General features: G+C 46.3%; 1 protein-coding gene and 1 long non-coding RNA gene across 3 annotated transcripts in view; one reads left to right on the forward strand and one right to left on the reverse strand.

Moving 5' to 3' along the window:
• Window positions 1-6,544: 6,544 nt before the first annotated feature.
• LOC135817689 (uncharacterized) lies at window positions 6,545-8,436 on the reverse strand. Its single transcript, XR_010553574.1, has 2 exons — window positions 8,127-8,436; window positions 6,545-7,549 (listed from the first exon to the last, which is right to left on the reverse strand). It is a non-coding gene; the product is annotated as an uncharacterized LOC135817689 (long non-coding RNA).
• A 6,502-nt stretch (window positions 8,437-14,938) lies between these two features.
• The window catches only part of LOC135817690 (uncharacterized), a 60,302-nt gene continuing 53,675 nt past the window's right edge, over window positions 14,939-21,565 (forward strand). The window contains exon 1 of one of the 2 annotated variants that reach the window (XM_065330920.1): window positions 14,939-15,544. In XM_065330920.1, coding sequence (XP_065186992.1) covers window positions 15,524-15,544 — 21 coding nt within the window. In that variant the 5' untranslated portion in view covers window positions 14,939-15,523. The remainder of the gene's footprint in view (window positions 15,545-21,565) is intronic. The other variant, XM_065330922.1, reaches the window with a different exon arrangement.

A 21,565-nucleotide genomic window follows, 5' to 3' on the forward strand; every position in this document is an offset into this window, starting at 1 on the left:
GAACAATGGAGCCGTGCTGTGCCATAGAGCTATCAAGTATCAATGATACACCTACTGCAGGAACCCAATACCAAATGTACAATGAGCCACGGTGGTTTCTGAACTGCAATATCTTGGCATCACCTTGACCGACAACCTGGATTCCCGCAAACATGTCGCCACAATAACTTCGAAGTTCAGAGATCGAGTGCACCTACTGTCAATAATGTCCCAGCAACTTACGCCTGCAGCAATGATCCTGCCCTAGACTATGTCTTTTTCTCTTTCTTTGCTCGCCTATTGCTCATTACTTCTTTTACAGATTTGGTATTATGGAAAGTTTGGAAACCCCCTCGATAGGCGAAAGCCTTTGGGGAATCCTTAAACAATAAAAATTACAAAATTACAAATCATACTGTACAAAGGGTTCGTAGGGACCGGCGGATTCTGCTTGAAAAGGTGGTAGATTCTGCTCGAACAGCAGTGAAATTGGCAGAACCATACAAACCTTATGGCGGGCAATTCCTCGGATTCTGCTCCATTTCTTTATCCACATACGAAACATGCATGAAACTTACCAGAAAAAGTACTTCGAAGTCCCGAATTCTGCCAATTTTTCTGCCAATTTTTCTACCGGCAGAATCCGCCGAACCCTAAGGCAGTAAGGGTTCGTAAGACCTGTGATCGCATATAGCTGTACAGTGTGGTCGTTCAGAACTAGTAAGAAACCCATGACCATTCTTGATCAATTACATGCTAGGTTTGCTAGAGCTCTACTAAAAAAGAAGAAAAAAATGCATTTAAAAAAGAGAAGAAACACATGAGAACGAGTTATGCAACTTTCCACGACTGTAACAAGATGGTAAACGGTCAGGAAGTGCGATAATAGGGCACGAAACTGACAGGCTACTGAGACATTCAGCGGTTTTGTAGAATTCGTTTTCGCAAAGCTTCCCCCTTCCTTTATCTCTGATATTGCTGACCCACTCAAGTTGGGTGGTGTGTTGCTTTGCTGCTTCAAATTGTAGTCAGACCGCATTGTCATGACATAAATAACTGGTCTCGTCATCGTCCTGTAACAGTCGGCATTCTTTGTTGCCGCGGGACTTAGCTTGTGCTCATTTTCGCTGCGCTCACCTCCCCCTCTTCGGTCCTACGTAACCATGAACCTTCCAAGTTGGAAGGCTGTGTTGGTTTGCGCACTGCAGATGTGTTAGAGCTAACAAAAGTTAGGTCTCGGGTCGCTGAATGTCTCAGTAGCCTGTCAGTTTTGTGCCCTATTATCGCACTTTCTGACCGTTTATCATCTTGTTACAGTCGTGGAAAGTTGCTGCATAACTCGTTCTCATGTGTTTCTTCTCTTTTTTACATTTGTTACTAGCTCAGTATCCGAGTTTAAAAATTGCATTTGATTACACTTCTTCTAAATCTGTCTTAAATTCTAAATGCTCCCTAGAATCACTTGCCTATCGTCGGCAAATCATCTGTCTCGCCACTTTTCACAGATATGTTTCCCATCATCGTGATTACCTTGCTGATTCCATTTTAACATTACGAATAGTGAGCGACGACCAAATAAAATCATTCTTCCCAAATTTAAATTATTGTCTAAGTCTCCCTACATGTTCCGAACTGCTATTCTATGGAACTCTTTACCCCCCCCCCCCCCCCCCCCGTCTAACATCGGAAGCCTCGCTCTATAAGTTCAAAGCTGCCCTCAGGAAATTTACACCTAACCATTGGATTGGATTGGTTTATTTAACGTCGAATAACAAACAGGCAGTGTTGCCTTATTACATGAGATCGACTTAAGTTACAGGCACATAAATGTAAGGAAAGGACTAGAAAAATAGAGTAGGATTTAAGACAGCAGAGGAAAGATTGCATAATTATTTGATCAGTGAGCAACGTTAGTCAGTGAATTTTCAGGTGGGGTAAGAGAGCGGTCCGGAATTGACCTGGTTTCTTCAGTGATCGTATAGATGCAGGCAACTTATTCCAGAGAGCGGGACATTGATATGAAGGGCTGTGTGTGGCGGCGGCAGATATGATCCTCGGGAAAAGAAGCAGGGGAACATCTGTGCTCCTTGTTCGTCGGGTGTGTGACAGAGGTGTAACGAGGTCATGAAGAAGCACACTACAGTTATTATGAATTACACGAAAGGTTAGCAGGAGGAGTTTGCGGCAATACATTGATTGCAGGGGTTGAATGCTGAGGCGTTCAAACAGAGGGGCAGTTGCAGACAGGAAGGGAGCAGAGCAGACAACACGCACAGCTCGCTTGAGAAGTTTCTCAAGACGATCACGTTGTGCAGAGGAAAGGGAAGAGGAAAAGCTGTTGCATGCGTATTGGAATGTGGGTAAAATTATACATCTCAAGTAGGTTGAGCGGCATGGCATTGGGAGGCACTGCCTGTGGCGGAAGAGAATGGCAATCTGTGAGGATACTGTCTTGGCTATGTGGTCAACCATTGTGTTCCATGTCAGGTCGTCATCGATGTGCAAGCCCAGGTACTTGGCGCTTGTCACTTGCTGGAGGAGTGTAGCTGCACAGTGCACATTCAATGTCTTGTCGGCATGACGATTGGCAGGAATAAACAATATTTGTGTTTTTCGACTATTCAGGATTAGGTTGCGCTCACCAAGCCAGTTGCTGAGATGGGTGATGGCTGAAGACAGGTTGTGTGGCAGCACTACCTTGTCCTTCCTGCTATCGTGTAGCATGATGTCGTCCGCGAATTGGGTTACCTGGACGGCAAACTGATCCACTTCACTGGCCACATCCCTAACATATATGACAAACAATAGTGGTCCCAGTACAGACCCTTGGGGAACCCCACTTGAGCATGTGAAAGATGAGCTGCTATCGCCGCTGATGACGACTTGTTGTTGACGATTTGAGAGGTAGTCGCTTAACCAGTTCAGGGCTGTGCCGGAGATTCCAAGCTGGAATAGGTCTTCGACAAGTGTCTGATGCTGGACATTGTCAAAGGCCTTTGACATGTCCAGGAAAGCAGCGCCAGTTGACAGCCCGTCATCTTGGGCTCTTAGGAATTTGTCTGTAACCAATGTGAGAGCATCCTCTGTAGAGTGCTGGCGTCTGAAGCCAAATTGACAGGAAGGGTAAAGATTATGCTCAGCCAGGTATTGACTGAGTTGCTCATGGACGATACGCTGAAGTAGCTTGGAGACTATAGGGAGCAAAGAGACAGGCCTATAGTTGGTGGGTTGACTGGGGTCACCACCTTTGTAGACGGGAGTGATGTTGGCGATTTTCATGCTCGGTGGCAGCTGGCCTTCGGACAATGATTGGTTGAAGATGAGCATCAGTGAGGGTGCAAGAAGGTCAGCGCAGGATTTAAGAATCGTTCCTGGCAAGCCATCACTGCCAGTAGCTTTTGTCGTGGCTATTGACGATAGGAGCTTACGCACACGGGCAATGGTAACAGGCTTAAAGATTGAAAGGCTGTTCGGAGACATGGGGCCTTGAGGTAGAGTCAAGGCTGGGGGACGTTGAGGATCATTGACAATGCCTGCAAACACATTACCAATGTCATCCGGGGAGCATTTGGGAAGAGTGTGGACTGGCTGCCGTCCGCTCAGCTGATTCAATACACGCCAAGTCTGCCTTGGGTTCCCCGTAGCGTTCACAAATGCTTCATTGTAATGCTGTTCCTTCAGTGCTCGGCTAGTGCGGGTAACCTCCCGTCTGGTCTGCTGGAAGCTGCGGTAGTCCACATCAAGTCTGGTTCTCAGCCACTTACAATGCAGTTTGTTGCGCCTGCGTATAAGCGCTGCGAGCTCCGGGGTATACCATGGTGCGACATTGTGGGCACGGTGCTTCCGAGGCCGGAGTGGTGCATGTTGATCTACGAGTGACATGAGACACTCGTGCCACTGGGTCCACATTTCGGTACAGGTTCCCTCCATGGAGCACAGGTTAGCACACTGGATATCTTGCCGAAACAGGTCCATATTGATAAGTCCGATGTTCCGTGTCTGTGCAGGAGCTGCAGGAGGAATTCGAATTGGAACCATGTTGAAAGGGGTTGTCACAGCATGGTGGTCGCTGAAGGAGATACCATGAGTCGTAGCAGGAGAAGCACATCCCATTGTGCTATATACTAAGTCAATTGTAGTTGGTGGTCCTCTTAGTCCAATACGAGTGGGGCTGCGTACATGCTGCTGCAGTCCATAACTTGTAGCAATATCAGCCAGCCGCATATGATTACTGCAATTGCGACTGTTGTCAACATTTAAGTCTCCACAAAGTATTGTCTGTGTCGTTGGGCTGCAGGCTTTACTCAGCAGGGCTTCAAAGGAGTCCCAGTATGAAACAGTGCACCCTGGTGGCCGGTATAAGTTCCCAATCAGGCATGGCTGATGGCTGGTTTTCACTTCAATCGAACAGCATTCTATGCCTGGAGAAACGAGATCAGGCCTGGGTTGGCAGTTGAGTTCAGTTTTCCAATAGATGCAGACTCCACCACCAACATTTCCGCTGCGATCTAGCCTTTCTAAGTTATAGCCTGGGAGGTGGAGATCGCCAGGAGTGGCGGATGAGTCCAGCCATGTTTCGCAAATTATAATTACAAGTATGTCAGATTTTGTTCCTTCAGCAAGATCCAGAACATCACGCAGTTTGTGGCGCAGGCTTCTGATATTGATGGACTTCAGTGACTTCACACTACATTGCCATCATAGTTATTTCTTTGTCCATCACCACTTTCTCTAGAACTTACTTGTTCGTGAGTCGTCTCAATAAAACCTTCGTGACATGACGCTTCAGCTGATTCTGTTTATTGCCATTCTTAATTAATTAAACAACAATAATGTTACAGATAGGTGGTAAAGACCGTGCCATAAAGCATAGTAGTTAGTACAATGTAGATGCACTCTCTTCGAGAAAGAGGTATGGCCGGATGGTGTCATAGTTGGCATCAAACTGCAGCAAGCCAAGGATGTCAGCTGGTGTCTGCACGTCATGCGTCACGTCCAGGGGCGTACGCAGGATCCGGAATGAGGGGGGGGGGGGGGGTGCTCCAACCTTTTTTCCCAAAGAACCGAATACTACTAATGCATTATTCTGTGCGTTTGATGCATTGAATGGTAGATATCTTGATTTTTAGTGCGCTATTTAAATTCAAGTATTTACTTGTACCATGATTTACAAAGTGGAGGGAAAAAATTAATGTAGGACCTGTTCTGTAGGAGCAGCTATGAGGCCTTGAAGTACCCAATCCCAAACATACCTCTCCCTTAGGAGGACAACATGTACTTCCTCTTTGAGCTAGATCCAAGAGTGTACTACTCTTGCTAGATTATAATATTATCACAAAAACATTTTCAACTTGACTAATGTACTTTGAAATATTAGTAACAACTTCCAATACATCACACATTGAATGTAAATTAGATTACATGGGTAAGGTGCGGATGCAAGTTTTTATGCTCCGCTTACTTTAGGTACCTGTGGCAGAGAACTTGATCTGGACACACTAGGAATATGGCATTGAATATGGACATCGACCTCGCCTTGCTGACTTTCGAAGAGCTGCGGCATCTTGCCAAACAACATCCTATTGACGGAGCCGAGTCAAAGAGCCGAGTTGATCTTGTGGTTTCCCTAAGACAAGCTGGTGTGGGTGTAACCCCGATCAAGGCCAATGAGGTCAGTACTAGTAGTAGTCTGAAGTCTCTAAACGAGCTTGTATGTGTAGTGATAGAGCTAAGAGAGCAACTTGAGAAAGCGAAGCATGATAATGCCATTGTTTCTTCACTTCGGGATGAGGTTTCCAGCCTAAAATTGGAAGTACTAGAGCTGAGGAACTTCACTACAGGCGCACTTTCTCAAACTGCCAATGACACCCACAACCGTCGCACAAGTGCTAACGAAGTTACCGTAGAGCCCTCCCTGTATGAAACTGACACATCCATCACCACTGCACCGCAATCACAGCACACCTCCACATCGCAGCATGCACGCTCAAGTTCAAATGACCGTACTACCGGTATGCACTCGCAACCACGTGCCGCTTCCCAGTCCAGAGACTACTCGTACAGCACCTAGACCTGCTAGCAACGGTCACGTCACTAGTACGGACAGCAGTTCCCGCAACAAATCAGCAGTCCGTGCGCCAGATTCAAAAAAGTCGTCTAAAAGTTGACTTTTCATTTTCCGCACGGGGCAGTTTGCGGGTACTTTTTGAGTCGCATTCTCAATGGTGGACAATTTTGGAAAATGGTTTTGTGTCTATGGCTCGTTTGTTTTGGCATTTCGCTACCTGTGTGGTGAGCCTAAAAATTGCGCTTAGCCGTGGCAACACAATGGTGTATTCCGTTTTTCAGCCAGATGACTTGCTTCGCTGTGGTCCGGCATCTTCCTAGATTCTCAGCCGTCGTCGAATTTGAGTATTTTCGAAACATTTTTTAGGGTGCAGGCGTGGGGCAAGGCTTTCACTCCCAGCCAATGGCACCATTTGGCATAACTCAGCCCTATGAACACGTCACCAGGCCCTCGTTAGTGTCCAGCCCATATTTCCAAAAAATGGACTGGACTTGAAACTTGAGTGTACAGACAGTACTATGCATTATGCACGTAATGACCGTATGCAATAACTTTCGCAAGCTACACGACAAGGACTCGCTGCAGAATAACATAATGATATTCACACCATATGCCATTGTGGTGCACCGTGATACCAATGACAGTATATTTATCGGTGATCAATTGCCTACTGGGTCGCTCCGTTGCCGAGAACGTCAACGTTGCGGACTGTGGAATGACCCGCGACACCGCCAACCATCCCTGACACAACGCCAAATGCTGAAAGAGCTGACTGATACGGTACCTAACAAGTTAACTGGATAATGTTTATCTTCAACAAAACCAGGACATAAAACAGTGCTATGATAAACTACCTCCAGTCACCGGAAACAAATACAGTGCAATACGCATATGGATAGAGATTGCACTAGTACATGTATAATTGTATACCAATCTTAGAGAAACAAAACAGTTATCGGGTCTATACCATCAGAGTTGGCAGCTATATGTATTGGATTCTCCTGGTGTGCAGAATGATGCTGGCGGCGTGGTTCATATCCACTGTTGGCTTGCTGTCGGCAGTACCTTCACTATCTCACGTCTAAGGCATTTTATAGTCCGCATGACTTGGATCACAACGCCATAGTTATCCACACGAGAATGGTAATAAATCCAGATTACTAAGGCCTTCTTCATTGCAGTTGGCGCAATACGTTCACGGGATCGCGTCTCCGACCTCCAAATTGTAATTATAGCTGGCTAGTCTGTTGTTTATTGGCAGACAAGAATTGCGATGCTTCTTCAAAAGAGGCAGTTTAGCGATGTCTGTCCATGACATATTCCGCATTGCTGTGTGTGGAAGGAAAGGTGCAACAACATTAGATTGCTGCTGGCCATAGACATCAAACTGCAACATCTGGGCTTCAGCTGTCACAGGTCCATTGACAGAGAGACTGCCGCATATTGCACATACTGCAAACTATTGACTTCATGCCATCGCCTCATGGATCAGAAGTCACCACACTGAAAGAAGAACAGCAGAGGAAAACAGAACTGATGCAGTTAATTGATGCAGTTATTTGGCAGCAACAAATTTACTCCTTCATTTCATTCGACGAATTTGAGTCGTGCAATGCAAGAAAAAAGTCAGAGAGCAGGATCTAGGAGAGGGCATGCACCAGTGCTGTTGTGCCTATAATAATTAGATGCTCAGAATTTCACCACAATAATGCACATAATACTGACATATTTACACTATGCAACCTAGTTGTCAACAAATTCAGAAAAAATCTAGTACTTCAGCTGGTGAAATATCCCACCTCTATCCCCTAAGCTCAAATGTCCCTGTAAAATTGATAAAGGATTGGTAGATGCTCACTCGGAGTGGTGTTTGAAAAGTAACACAACAGGTCATGACGATTTAGAGCATGCTCAATTGTCTCTTCTCATAAAATCACAATATTGCCTGTGCGTGGTTTATTTCGGGTGCAATTGTGGGGCACATAGGTATCACTCTAATTTCTCGTGCATTCGAAAGATAAAGCTTTGGTCTATCACCCCACAAAGCGGCTTTAGTGTCCGCGATGGGTAAATGCCTTACCTGGTGTGAAATTGGTGACCATATTCCTCGTTTCAGCAATTACAAAAGTGAGACATTCGTCCTTGGTGGCTGCTCACGAACTGCAAGCTCCAAAATAATTTTCCAGGGTACGGCCATAGGTGTCTACATCACTCCGAGCCATCTCTCCAGTGTAGGAAAGGTCTCCTGACGAGACTAGAAGGGCTCTAAGCAGCAAATTTCATTGAAATATTCACCATTCGGAGATAGGCGAAATCAACAGAAAACAAGCCCGCAGGTGCGGCGCCTTGGAGGCTGCGATTCCCGCGAGAAAATGAAAATCGGTCTCTCAAGGGCCTCGGCGCACGGACTGTCAGATGGACAGAGCTCTTGGGTAGATGTTGTACGACGTCGGGTCACATCTCGGTACGTCAAGCCTATGCCCACGGTCGAAACAAACCCTGTAGTCCTGACAGGTGTCGAAAAGGTGGACAAAGCGATATTCTATGTAGGAAACGTCCACATGGGCTGCAGTGCCGACTCCATCAAGGATTGGTGCCAAGAGCGTGCAGTGGATGTGCTCAACTGCACCATCTTGGAATCCCGCACCTTCGGAACAGCTTACGTCAGAGTGACATTCCCAGCCTCAGCTACGGAAAAGGTACTGGGTGACGGATTCTGGCCTGCAACTATCCAGCACACCGTAAGAAAGTGGCGGTTTGCAGATTCAAATACGAACAAACCAGGTAAAACCTCCACGTCGTCAGAATGATGGCTTCCGCACCGCTGAGCGCCCGGGCCTTCCCATATTTTCCTAAGACTCAACATAATATCACTATTGTTACGATTAATTGTCGCTCCGTGTCGAACAAAATCCCTGAACTCCATGCATTGTGTCGATCCAACACACCGACTATCCTATGTCTGACAGAAACCTGGCTCTGCCCGATACATATGCTCAGTGTACCCGGTTATACGTGCTTCCGTCGAGATAGGCCAATACCAGCAAACCAAAGGGCCCAGTTCCGAGGTTATGGTGGTGTTGCCATCCTTGTACGAGATGGGACATTTTTGCATGCAGCCCAGCGCTCAGACCTTGACTCTCCCCAATGCGAAAACATATGGGTTGAGCTTGGACTTCCTGCAGACCTGGGTGCTAATCCTATACTCATTGGCTGTCAGTATCGCCCTCCTTCGCAATCCCTACCTGAACTTACCTCATTTTGTGACATGATGACGGATACCCTACGGGCTGTAGACCTCTCATTTGTATTGTATTGTATTGTATTTTATTATTTTACTTGGGCATTCCCAACAGACCCTAAGGTCTTCTTACAGGGTGCCCAAGATGAATGAAATCCGTTGATATATTCCTCACTGGTGACTACAATGCTCACAACTCTGACTGGTGGAGCGGTGACGCTACATCACGCGCTGGAAAGGAACTTTCGCATATATTCTCCAGCTTCGGTCTCTCCCAGCTGGTAGATTTTCCCACTCACACCTCTCCTAACGGAACCCTGTCGTGCCTAGACTTGCTCGCTACCAATCGTCCTCAATCAGTATTCTCTGTCGACGATGCTGCCCCGCTTGGTGCGTCCGACCATTCACAGGTAGTTACCACCCTTTTCTACAGAACTGTAACCCGAACGCCTGCAAAGGAAGTACCATGCTATCCTGCCCGTAGTTCCCCAGCCACTCCATACAAGTTTGCGCAAGTGCCACCTTCTGTCTGGGTAGCAGTAAACATGTATCTTTCCTCGCTCAACTGGTATGATCTCATGGACACACCAGATGTCGACGACGCATTAGCCAGATTCTCCTCTTCCTTGAATGATGCATTTTCCCACTACCTGTCGCCTTATCGGAAAATCTCTTCCTCCACCCAGCGAGCTGTATCTAGGAAATATCCTCCGTGGGTTAATCGAGATTTAGTACTTGCCATTAAGTTGAAGTACGAACTCTACAGCCGATATAGGAAGTTCCCAACCCCAGCTAACCAGTCTGCCTTCAAAGTTCAGCGTAACAGAGTACGAAACTTATCTCGATCTCTCAGTCACCGTGACTATTTGGCATCTATACAGGCCAGCATGGCGTCAGGTAATCTTAACATGTACCAGTTTGTTCGTTCTCAGCGGAATCGTCAGCAGGATCGTGGCCTTCCTCGCCTCATTGATGAAGGCGGTCATCCAGTTTCTGGCAGTTTCGACAAGGCTACAGTCCTCAACCAGCAGTTCGCCTCCGTTGCTGTGCCGGATGATCCGTCGTTATCACTTCCAGCTCTTCGTGCCCACAGCCAACTTCATGAAACATTTGTTCAGGTCATCACCACAACTGCGGATGTTAGAAAGGCTATCGCCCGACTAAAGTCTCGCCGCAGCCCTGGCTTGGACACCATTACGAATGATGTCCTGAAGAAACTTGCCCCGTCGATATCGTACCCCCTCTGCCGTATTTTTAATGTGTCCTTTTCGACTGGTAAATTTCCAGCAGCATGGAAACTCGCGAAGGTTGTTCCGGTTTACAAGAGCAAAGGCTCCAAGTCACAAGCCAGCAATTACCGTCCTATCTCCTTGTTGTCCTGTGTATCGAAACTATGTGAGCGATTATTCTTTGATAAGCTTTATGCTCATGTGTCGCCGGCCCTTGCCCCAGTCCAATCTGGTTTTCGACGAGGAGACTCAACCACCATGCAGCTGACACGCCTTGTGCAGGACATTGTGGCCCTTCGTCATGACCACCAACATGTTGGTATGTGTTTTTTCGACCTAGCAAAGGCGTTTGACACGGTATGATTCCGTGGACTCCTAGCTAAATTATCTGCGATGTACAATGTTTCCGGAGCGTCTCTGGCGTGGATTACGGACTACCTAACAGATAGAACGCAATCAGTGTCAGTCGAAGGGGTACTCTCAGACCCACTGCCTGTGAAGTCGGGAGTCCCCCAGGGATCTATCCTGGGGCCTCTACTATTCTTGTTGTATATAAACGATCTACCTGACTGTATAGATGGTTTGTCACTATTTGCTGATGACACAGCCCTCATTCAGTTTGACGCCGACATTGCAAACCTGTGTACGAAGCTTCAGAATGGAATCAATGTTGTTCATAAATGGATGTTGTCATGGCGTCTGAAACCCAATATCTTGAAAACAGAAATAGTCTTTCTCCCTCAACTAGACCACCCTCCCACATTTACCCTTCCCGGACTTGATTCGGCTATTAACATTAATATTGTAGATACGCACAGGCATTTGGGTGTTGTATTTGACTCGCAATTGTCCTGGAATTCTCACGTAGATTTTGTATGCAACAAAGTTAGCAAATCTGTAGGTTGCCTGATGTCTCACTGCTCCCACTTGTCCCCCGAATGTATTCGTCTCTTTTATAAATGCTACCTCCTTCCTATCTTTCTGTACGGCGCCACTGCTTGGCATTCCCTGCTTAGTAAATCTGCTGTACAGACACTAGAAATATATCATAAACGTGTGTTGAAAATTATTTTTCGTAAACCCTCTCTTTTCCCCTCTACTGATCTATATAGTTTGGCCTCCACCAGCCCCATCTCTATCCTGTCGCAGAGACAGTCATGCGTTCTGGTCCATCGTATTAAACTCAACATTGTCCCTGAACATCTCACCAAGTATAATTGGTTTACTTTCGCACGGGACACTCGCAATGGCATAGTACTTCCCAGAGCTTTGTCAACTATGTTTACCAAATCTCCTATCTTCTCTGCATACTCGTATTGGCTCAAGCTGCCCATGGAAATGAAGACAAAATCCAATATTAGACAGTTCATAGACCATGTTAAATGTCATGCCACGTTGTAGGCTCGCTCGCCTCTTTTGCTAGCTTATCTCGCCGCTCTCCACCATGGTCAACATAGTGATACATTTCACCCCGCTGATGCATTATTTTCTTCCGATTATCATCTTCTTTCCTTCATTTTTTTTCTTCTCTTGCCATGGCTGGCTAACGCCCCCTCCTTTGCATTGGCTTCTGCCATTGGACGGTGAAATAAATAAATAATAAATAAATGGGCGAGAAGGCAAAACCGTACCATAAAAACTTTTTTTTAGGAATGGGTTTGCTCCCACACTGGAGCTCGCGCTATTCCGCCGACGACTTGACACTTGACCGACTCACGATAGGGTTAGGGTTAGAGAAGTTCATCGAACCTTCGACTCGGAAAACCTGCAAGAAAGCACCACTCCCTGCTCAGTACACAGTGTTTCGGCACCCCCCATCAGTTGAGCTTGAGTAGGCTGAGGAAGATTGTGCCTGAAGAGCACCACTTATAGTCCAGGCACAAACATCACCAGGGATACAAACTTACAGAGACACTCCGTTTCCAGCGCGACAAACACCTCGTAAACACCAGATGGCAGCGTGAGTCAGTTATCGCTCCTGGACGGTGAGAACAGACATAGAGGACCCTCGGTCATTCACAACGCTGTCACCTCCAAACCAGCTAGTCGCACGCCCGCGCTGGGCACAACAGTACGAAATAGAGGTTGGGACTTCGGCGATGATTTTGTTTAGGAATGGGTTTGCTCCCACACTGGAGCTCGCGCTATTCCGCCGACGACTTGACACTTGACTGACTCACGACTGCCATCCAGAGAACACGAGAAGTCCATCGAACCTTTGACTCGGAAAACCTGCAAGAAAGCACCACTCCCTGCTCAATACACAGTGTTCCGGGGAATTCACCCCTCATCAATTGAGCTTGAGTAGGCTGAGGAAGATTGTGCCTGAAGAACACCACTTACATAGTGCTGTCCAGGCACAAACATCACCAGGGATACAAACTTACAGAGACACTCCGTTTCCAGCGCGACAAACACCTCGTAAACACCAGATAGCAGCGTGAGTCAGTTATCGCTCTTAGACGGTGAGAACAGACGTAGAGGACCCTCGGTCATTCACAACGCTGTCACCTCCAAACCAGCTAATCGCACGCCCGCGCTGGGCACAACAGTACGAAATAGAGGTTGGGACTTCGGCGATGATTTTGTTTAGGAATGGGTTTGCTCCCACACTGGAGCTCGCGCTATTCCGCCGACGACTTGACACTTGACTGACTCACGACTGCCATCCAGAGAACACGAGAAGTCCATCGAACCTTCGACTCGGCAAACCTGCAAGAAAGCACCACTCCCTGCTCAATACACAGTGTTTCGGAGAATTCACCCCTCATCAGTTGAGCTTGAGTAGGCTGAGGAAGATTGTGCCTGAAAAGCACCATTTATAGTGCTGTCCAGGCACAAACATCACCGGGGATACAAACTTGCAGAGTGTTCTCTGGATGGCAGTCGTGAGTCAGTCAAGTGTCAAGTCGTCGGCGGAATAGCGCGAGCTCCAGTGTGGGAGCAAACCCATTCCTAAACAAAATCATTGCCGAAATCCCACCCTCAATTTCGTACTGTTGTGCCCAGCGCGGGCGTGCGACTAGCTGGTTTGGAGGTGACAGCGTTGTGAATGACCGAGGGTCCTCTATGTCTGTTCTCACCGTCCAGGAGCGATAACTGACTCACGGATTCACGCTGCTATTAGGTGTTTACGAGGTGTTTGTCGCGCTGGAAACGGAGTGTCTCTGTAAGTTTGTATCCCTGGTGATGTTTGTGCCTGGACAGCACTATGTAAGTGGTGCTCTTCAGGCACAATCTTCCTCAGCCTACTCAAGCTCAACTGATGAGGGGTGAATTCCCCGAAACACTGTGTACTGAGCAGGGAGTCAGTGGTGCTTTCTTGCAGGTTTGCCGCGAGTCGAAGGTTCGATGGACTTCTCGTGTTCTCTGGATGGCAGTCGTGAGTCAGTCAAGTGTCAAGTCGTCGGCGGAATAGCGCGAGCTCCAGTGTGGGAGCAAACCCATTCCTAAACAAAATCATCGCCGAAATCCCAACCTCTATTTCATAAAAACCTTTGGCAGGAGTGAATAAGCTCCCAGGAGCTTACATACTCTTGCTTCTGGCATGGAGAAATAGAATCAGGTAATAGAGCAAGCAAGTGCAACGGATGGTGGTAGCTTCACAAACAGGATAGCAGCAGAGGGCTCCTACTTTTTCTGTTGTAAACATCAGAAGCAGTGTCTGAGGTGTTGGCAGCGAGGCAGAGGGCAGTGACCCCTTTAGAAGCCGTAGCATTTTTAGGATTTCAAGGGCCCGAAACAACAGATTTAATAGTACACTTTCGTGAACAATCGTTTTCAGTCGGTTTGTCGGAGCAACTGGCCGGAATGTTCCCGGCAAATCGGAATAGAACAAGGCGGGGCCCTAACAATAACTTGAATAAGGATAACACTCTTTCCAGGCACATGCAAGTACATGGTAAACTATGATCAACTACAGTGACAGCGAGTGGAAAGCAAAAAATCCGTTAGAAAATCTGATAATTGTGCCACCAAAAATCGCGTTCAGAAGTCTGGTTTATGGACATCCTCATTTCTTCAGAGTTTGGGCACAATGCAGTTTCCTAAATATCAAATTCAATCACATCTCAATGAACAGCCTCACGCAAGACCTTTCCAATGGCCCGCCATTTGCGTAAATCGGACAATCGATCCCAACGTTATGGTGCTTAATTTAGTGGCATGGGCCTATGTCGAAAATTTTGAGGGGGTGCTTGAGCACCTGGCCAAAGCACCCCCCCCCCCCCCCCCCCCCGCTGGGTACGCCACTGATGTCAAAGGTCGATGCCATCAATCTATCTGCAATGATGGCGGTGTAGATGAGCTCGGGGTTAGCACGCCTGGGTTCATTTGGCTCATGTCACTAAGTAAATGGGGGCTGAGCAGGGAGTTTAGGTATTTGAGGCAATATTTCGTCAAAAGGAATCCAAATCCACCCTTTGTTGGACTTGACGTGGTAACTTCACATAACTTTTTCCTTCCTCTGCCTGAACCGGCTTGATCTGCGTTGCGCACTGCACCATGTGAGCAGGATGGGGCGCAGGGTGCCGAAAGCGGTCTCAACTCTCATGTCATGGAATTGACTGCTTCCAAATAAGACACGACTCGCAAGCAAATCTGACTTCTGAGCACCAGGAACACCAACTACGGCCTGGCAGCTCAAATCATGGGTCACATCTTGCTGAAGCCTCGGCTGCAGCCAAATGCAGCAAGGAAGTTCATTTCAAAATAGAGTTGCTGCCATCGGCTCGTCGTCGCTCTGAATTGTGGAGTAGGAGAAACGCATTCAAATGCTACTTAGAATTTCCCTTGCATCGCTGTTACTTTATTTGTAACCTCGATCCGACTGGGGTATGGAGCAGGAGGGCATTTAGTGACGCCACTGTCCTAAGCTGGTTGTGTTTCTCAACACAATCGTATCATATCTGAGCCGGCGGTAACGCGGATGTGCGAACATTGCAGTTACTTTACTGATCCTGTCAGCTGTGGACCGCTGTTGTCAACGCGAAGTGGGCGCCAGTGATCATGCGGTATTTATGGTTATCGGTACGTACTATTATTAATTAAAGGACTTGTTGCAAATATTTGATAATTCAAATGTACACAGCACTTCAAAATATTCGAATATAAACTTTCACAATCGAAGGTTCAATAGAACTTTATAGAGCTTGTGCACAAACGTGCTAAGACCGTACTTAGATGTAGATGGCGACAATGATACTGTTAGCGTTGCTGTGAGAGAGTTCCCATATCAGCGTGAGGGTGTCTCGGTAACGGCAGGGCAAACTTGCTATGTCATCGTCAGGACTTAGAGAACAAGGACGGTTTGCAAAGCACATTGATTGACTCTGACTTAAACCCTTTCCGTGCTAATGACGTCTATATTAATTCACATGTACATGTGAATGTTCCGAATGGCATGGCCGGTCCATGTGCTTGTATGCGAGTAGGTTATTCGCTCGTTCGTTGAATTGGTTTTCTAGTGTAAAATTGTTCGTGGACATCGTGGTTTGCCAGTTACATCACTATGCACCCACATACAGTTGTGGCCAGAGAAATCCGACCTCATGAATAAAGTACTCAAGTGAGCAGAGTGGTGTTTGTGATGCTAGGGCCGCATAGCCCTCGGCGCTATGATACCCATGAGGTTGGATTTCTCTGAGCAGTACTGCAGTCACTGAACACTATCAGTGTGCAGTACAGTGGGAACTGGCACGTCATACACCACCTCGTAAGAGTAGGATCTACTTGAACCCCAGATGTGAATCGTGTGCCTGTTATCAGTGCGGCTATAGAGAATGCTCCGCTACCTGCAGTGCCCAGCCATACACGCATCGAAGGCAGGCTCGGTTGGTCAGGCCATGGCTGGACCAACTTTTTGGCCACTGCTGAGGGGTCATGTGTATACCCTCCATATCATACACAAAGTTACTAGTATGAAAGGCCAGGGTATGGCCCGACCAATCACAATGGTTGCTTTCACCACCAGTCCTGGATGGAATGTATACAGTCAACTTCGCTAATAACGACTGCGGATATAACGACAATTCGCGAATAGCGACCGAATTTCCATGCCCAGAACAAAGTCCCATCTAACTGTATACATTTAACTTCGGATATAACGACTATCTGAATAACGACAATTCGCGTATAGCGACATGCTTTTAGTGCCCCGAGGTCATATTCACTGCTTGAATAACGACTTTCTGGGCTTTTGACAGCTATTTCAAGTACATGTACATGTACCTGTCAGTCAAGTACATGTACATGTACCTGTCATGCACCAGAACCTATGGTGATGGATATTACATGTATTAATATTATAAAGGCACACATGCAAGAAAATGCAGCCAAGGGGGGGGGGGGCTTTTTCTTCCTTTTTTATGTTGGCTTCAAAATTGTTGGATTTACCAGCACACCTATACATGTATGTATACAATGTACATGTAGTTGTACATGATTGCACAGTAATCATCATACATGTACATGTCTCTGGCCCTGTAGGTGGCTCAAAAAGACATATTTTTCAATTGATTTCCCTTGCATATTGAATTTTTAGTTCCTTTCAACTGCAATATGAAAATAAAGTACACATTGACATAGAGCAACAAAAGAGCTTGATTTTGATATGCATGTCATACTATACAAAATATGGGCTCACATACATTCAAATGGCACTCCGGGTATAAGGACACTTCGCGAATAAGGACACTTTTCTGATGCCCCGCCGAATGTCGTTATTGGCGAAGTTGACTGTATAGGATTTAAAGACTGTTCTGCTGTCCTCACTCTGCACAAACCTCCACCAGTCATAGTCTATGTCCCAGGTGGATTGAAGCAGCTGTTCCGGAGTTACTTCCAGCTTGAATTTATTACTAAGGCCGTGTTTACAAAACGCACAGCCAGTTTCCCGTTTTCGATGTCCTATTTCTTCAGGGTGCCTTTCCGTTTTGGTGCGTTTACACGAATCCAAGCCGATCTGAGCACGTCTCCGTTTGTATCATTTTCACGCATCCATATGGGCGGAAAAGATCCGCGAAAGTTCGTCATGTGAGCAGTGTTGTAGTGGGACCACCAATCACAGTCAAGTGATAGTTGAACACTCCTTATGACAGAGCACTCCTCACATGGTGAACATTGTCGGATCCTTCACGCATCATGTGGACGCGCAAAACGATAAAAACATTAAAGTGACAAGGTCCAACAGTCTGTTTCGACTGTTCACACGTCCAAATTTACGCAGAAGAGCACTCCAGGGATGAATTTATTGTCATATTTTTGCATAGCAGTTTCTGCTATACAAAATCACAATTGTGTAGCAGTCTTTGATTTTAATTAGCATTTTTCTTTGAAGGTTGGGTGTTTACCATATTGTCCTTCTTGAGAGTGATGCCTGAAAGCCCATTTGCAAAAAAAACGACTGAATCATACATGTACACGCAGATTGATATTGTCTGCACCACATACACTGCACTGTATGCATGTTACTTGATAGCACAGGCTAGGCATGGATAGTCTGTATGTATCGCAGTTTTTTGCGAGTCACGGTGACTTTTGAATAGCAGATGATCGATTTTGCATCGCAAACTGCGATGCGATACAGGATAAATTCATCCCTGCACTCCCAATTTAATTATGGTAAAAAAGGAGAAGGACAAAATGTTACGAGTTATGACTAACTGTCCACCAAAGTAACCAGATCATATACAGTCAACGAGTGCTTTCCTTCCCCTCTTGGACGTTTCCGAACCCGTGCCTTCCAAGTTGGAAGGTTGTTGGTTTACGCCTTGGAGCTAGGTGTCAGGTCGCTGAATGTCTCAGTACTCCTTGTCAGTTTAGTGCCATTTTGTCGCACTCGCCGACTGTATATGATTTGGGTACGTTGGTAGACAGTTAGTCATAATTCGTAACATTTTTCCTTCTCCTTCTTTACCATAAGAAGAATTCCGTTTCAAATTCTTCAACTTTGGCCAGCGTTTTGGTTTCTTTCGTTTTCTGTACAACCTTTTTGCTTTGCTCTGTACACGAATCCTGCATCCGGAAGAATTTTGTTGCGTTACCATGCCCAGCATTGTCGTGTAAGCCAACCCTGAATTTGGGGACATTATTGTGACATCATAACTTGCCCCGACTAGGTCAGATCTGTGACGTCACGGAGCTAGGCTTTGTACGAGCATAGACGAGAAAATAGCATAATTGTAGCTCTCCATTGTCACGAGGAACGGTCAGACGTTTCTCAAACTTAGATATGGACATATGACTCGTTATCAGTATCCCAAATGGACAAATGTTCGTCAGGAATTTCGCTGCTGTGGAAATAAATAATTTGACTACCATATTTTCCAGAGATTTTTATACATACATACATACATACATTTTCCAGAGTATAAGCCGGGGCCCGCATCTTTTGTCATGAAGTACAGATATCTACCCTCTTTATCACCATGAATTTGATCAGCCTAACCGAATTGTTTTGGGTTTAGTACCATGATAACTGGTGTTTAAAGTGCGGTTTGTACTCCAGAAAATACGGTATTTCCTCCCATGCCAAGTGTACATGTGTCTGCATGCTGAAACCTCACTAAACTACTGTATATGGAGCAGGACAAACGCACATCCTCAATAAGCCCGAAGGAAAACAAAACAAGACAATGCAGATAGAGCTGTGAGTTTGAATTATATCAGCTACGCATTCATGGCTGAACGTATCACGGCACGGTAGGTCCAAATTTCCAAGAACCTTTTCCTTGTGGTACTCTTCAGTTGGAATAGCATCACAATAGCATTGACAAGAAGAAACATGTGGCTATCTGGAAAGAATATACAAAATATTGCAACATGGAGGACACGTTTTGCCGTAACCTGCAATCATCGTTTCACATTTTACTCATGCATGTTGACATATGGGAAATGCTTACAGCGAAGCTGTCCTCCTTGTTGCAATATTAAAGCTGCTGTCTCCGATACATTTGTTTACTTTGAAATGTACGAAATATTGTGAATTAGCACTACAGTGTAGAAAAGAATCAATTGAGAATATGGTCCGAAAAACAGCATGAATTACGGAAAAAGAGGGTGATAGAAGTGAAGGAGTCCTTTTGGATGTGCAAGTTTGTTTGACACTCTTGAATGTACAATCATGTACTTGTGTATACCTAATACTTTCAATTAGGAACATTACGAGCGAGACTGAATCAGGAATCGTCGCAAGACTGGTGACATTGTTGATTGGACAGTGTGTATACACTGTCGGCTTCTTGTCTCCACCCTCCGTCCTCTTCATCGCCATCACTGCCATCATCAACCGCTCTGTCTACGCCCATAAGCAGTTCCTCTGTACACTCAGCGCCCATTAGTGGTTCAGGAATTCCGCTGACTCGTCATCACGACGTGTTGTTGTTGGATTTATTTAAAGTGGAGTTCCAAAACAGGCTTGTGGTCCCATTTCTTTCATACAACCTCTATAATGGTGTTGTTCAGGCCAAACCTCACCAGGGATACATGTACATGTACTTGTACAAGTACACGAGTGCACGAGCACACGTACAGAGACACTCCGTTTGCAGCGCGACAAACACCTCGTCAACACCATTTACCATTTTAACAGCGCAATTAAGTCAGTTTCACTCAAGGATATGTAGAACAGGCATTGATATGACGACCATCAGTCGTTGGAAACGCTCTCATCTCCAAACCAGCTAGCCACAAGGCCTCGCTGACACAACAGAACGAAATAGTACTATTAGTAGTAGTACAGGTACATGCACTTGTAGCGACGGCTTCAGCTACTGGTTGCTCCGCACACCAGAGCTCGCGCCTTTCCTGCCGACTTAGGACTTGACACTTGACCGACTCACGACTGCCATCCAGAGCACACGAGAGGTCCACTGAACCTTCCACTCGGCAAACCTGCAAGAAAGCACTACTCTCTCCTCAATGCACAGTGTTTTAACAGAGGAATTCACCCTTTACACGGCTTCAGACAGTAAGTTCATCAGCTTGAGTAGACTGAGGTCCAGTGGGGGAACATTGTGGCTTAAGGGCAGTGAAGAGCACCACTTACTACTATAAGTCTTCTAATAAAAATTGTTTTCCAGGCCACAACATCACTAGCAGGGGCGTCGCACACGGTACGGTCACTACGGTATTGACCGTACCACTTTTTGCCCCAGATACCCCGTGAATCAACAAAATACATTGATCTGGGATCTAAAATTCCAAAACATTTCGGCTCAGTCACCACTCCCCCACGAGTAAATTGCACTTCAGATGGCTGACCGTACCACACTAAAATACCTTCCGACGCCCCTGACTAGGGATACAAACTTACAGAGATGCTCCGTTTCAAGCGCGACAAACACCTCGTGACTAGCTAGCAGCGTGAATCCGTGTGCTCATGGATGTGTAGAGCAACTCAGCCCCGGCCCCGGACAAGCGGTGAGGCGCGATGGTCATTTTCAGCGTCCACTCAAGGAATGTAAAAAGACTAAGTAAGAGTCATGTAGTAGATCTACTAGTAGGCTATCTTAGTATTTTGTGTGGCAGGAGCTAGCGCTCCATCTACCTTGATCGACGGGCAAAATGAATGTTTTCACTTTTGTACTGCACATGTGCACAGTCTGCAGTCATCATGGTCATGCCATGACATTCCTGTGCAAGTCGCAACTCCTGTTTTGAGTTGTTTTTCTTCTCTCTTTTGCTTTCCCTAATACTATAATAGTAATAGCAAGAGTACATAACCCCCCAGAGTGTGCAACGCCTGATCCAGCTCTGCATAGGGTCTTGGTCGAGCGGAATCGGATCTTTGCGTCATAATACCGTACACAGCTGAGGGGAACCCGGGGAGTCGCGGGTACTCTTGGATCAAAAACAATGGTGCCCTGCCTCGGGACCGGCCTTGCGCTGGTGTGAAGTGTACGCATGACATCAGAAGATCCGATTCCGCTCGACCAAGACCCTACACAGAACTGGATCGGCGTTGCACACTCCGGGGGGTTATGTACTCTTGCTAATAGTAATAGTTGCTGTTACACTCACTGATCCCTATGCACAAATATACAGCATTCC

This window comes from Sycon ciliatum, chromosome 5, assembly GCF_964019385.1.
Source record: "Sycon ciliatum chromosome 5, ocSycCili1.1, whole genome shotgun sequence".
In the NCBI taxonomy this organism is placed as follows: domain Eukaryota; kingdom Metazoa; phylum Porifera; class Calcarea; order Leucosolenida; family Sycettidae; genus Sycon; species Sycon ciliatum.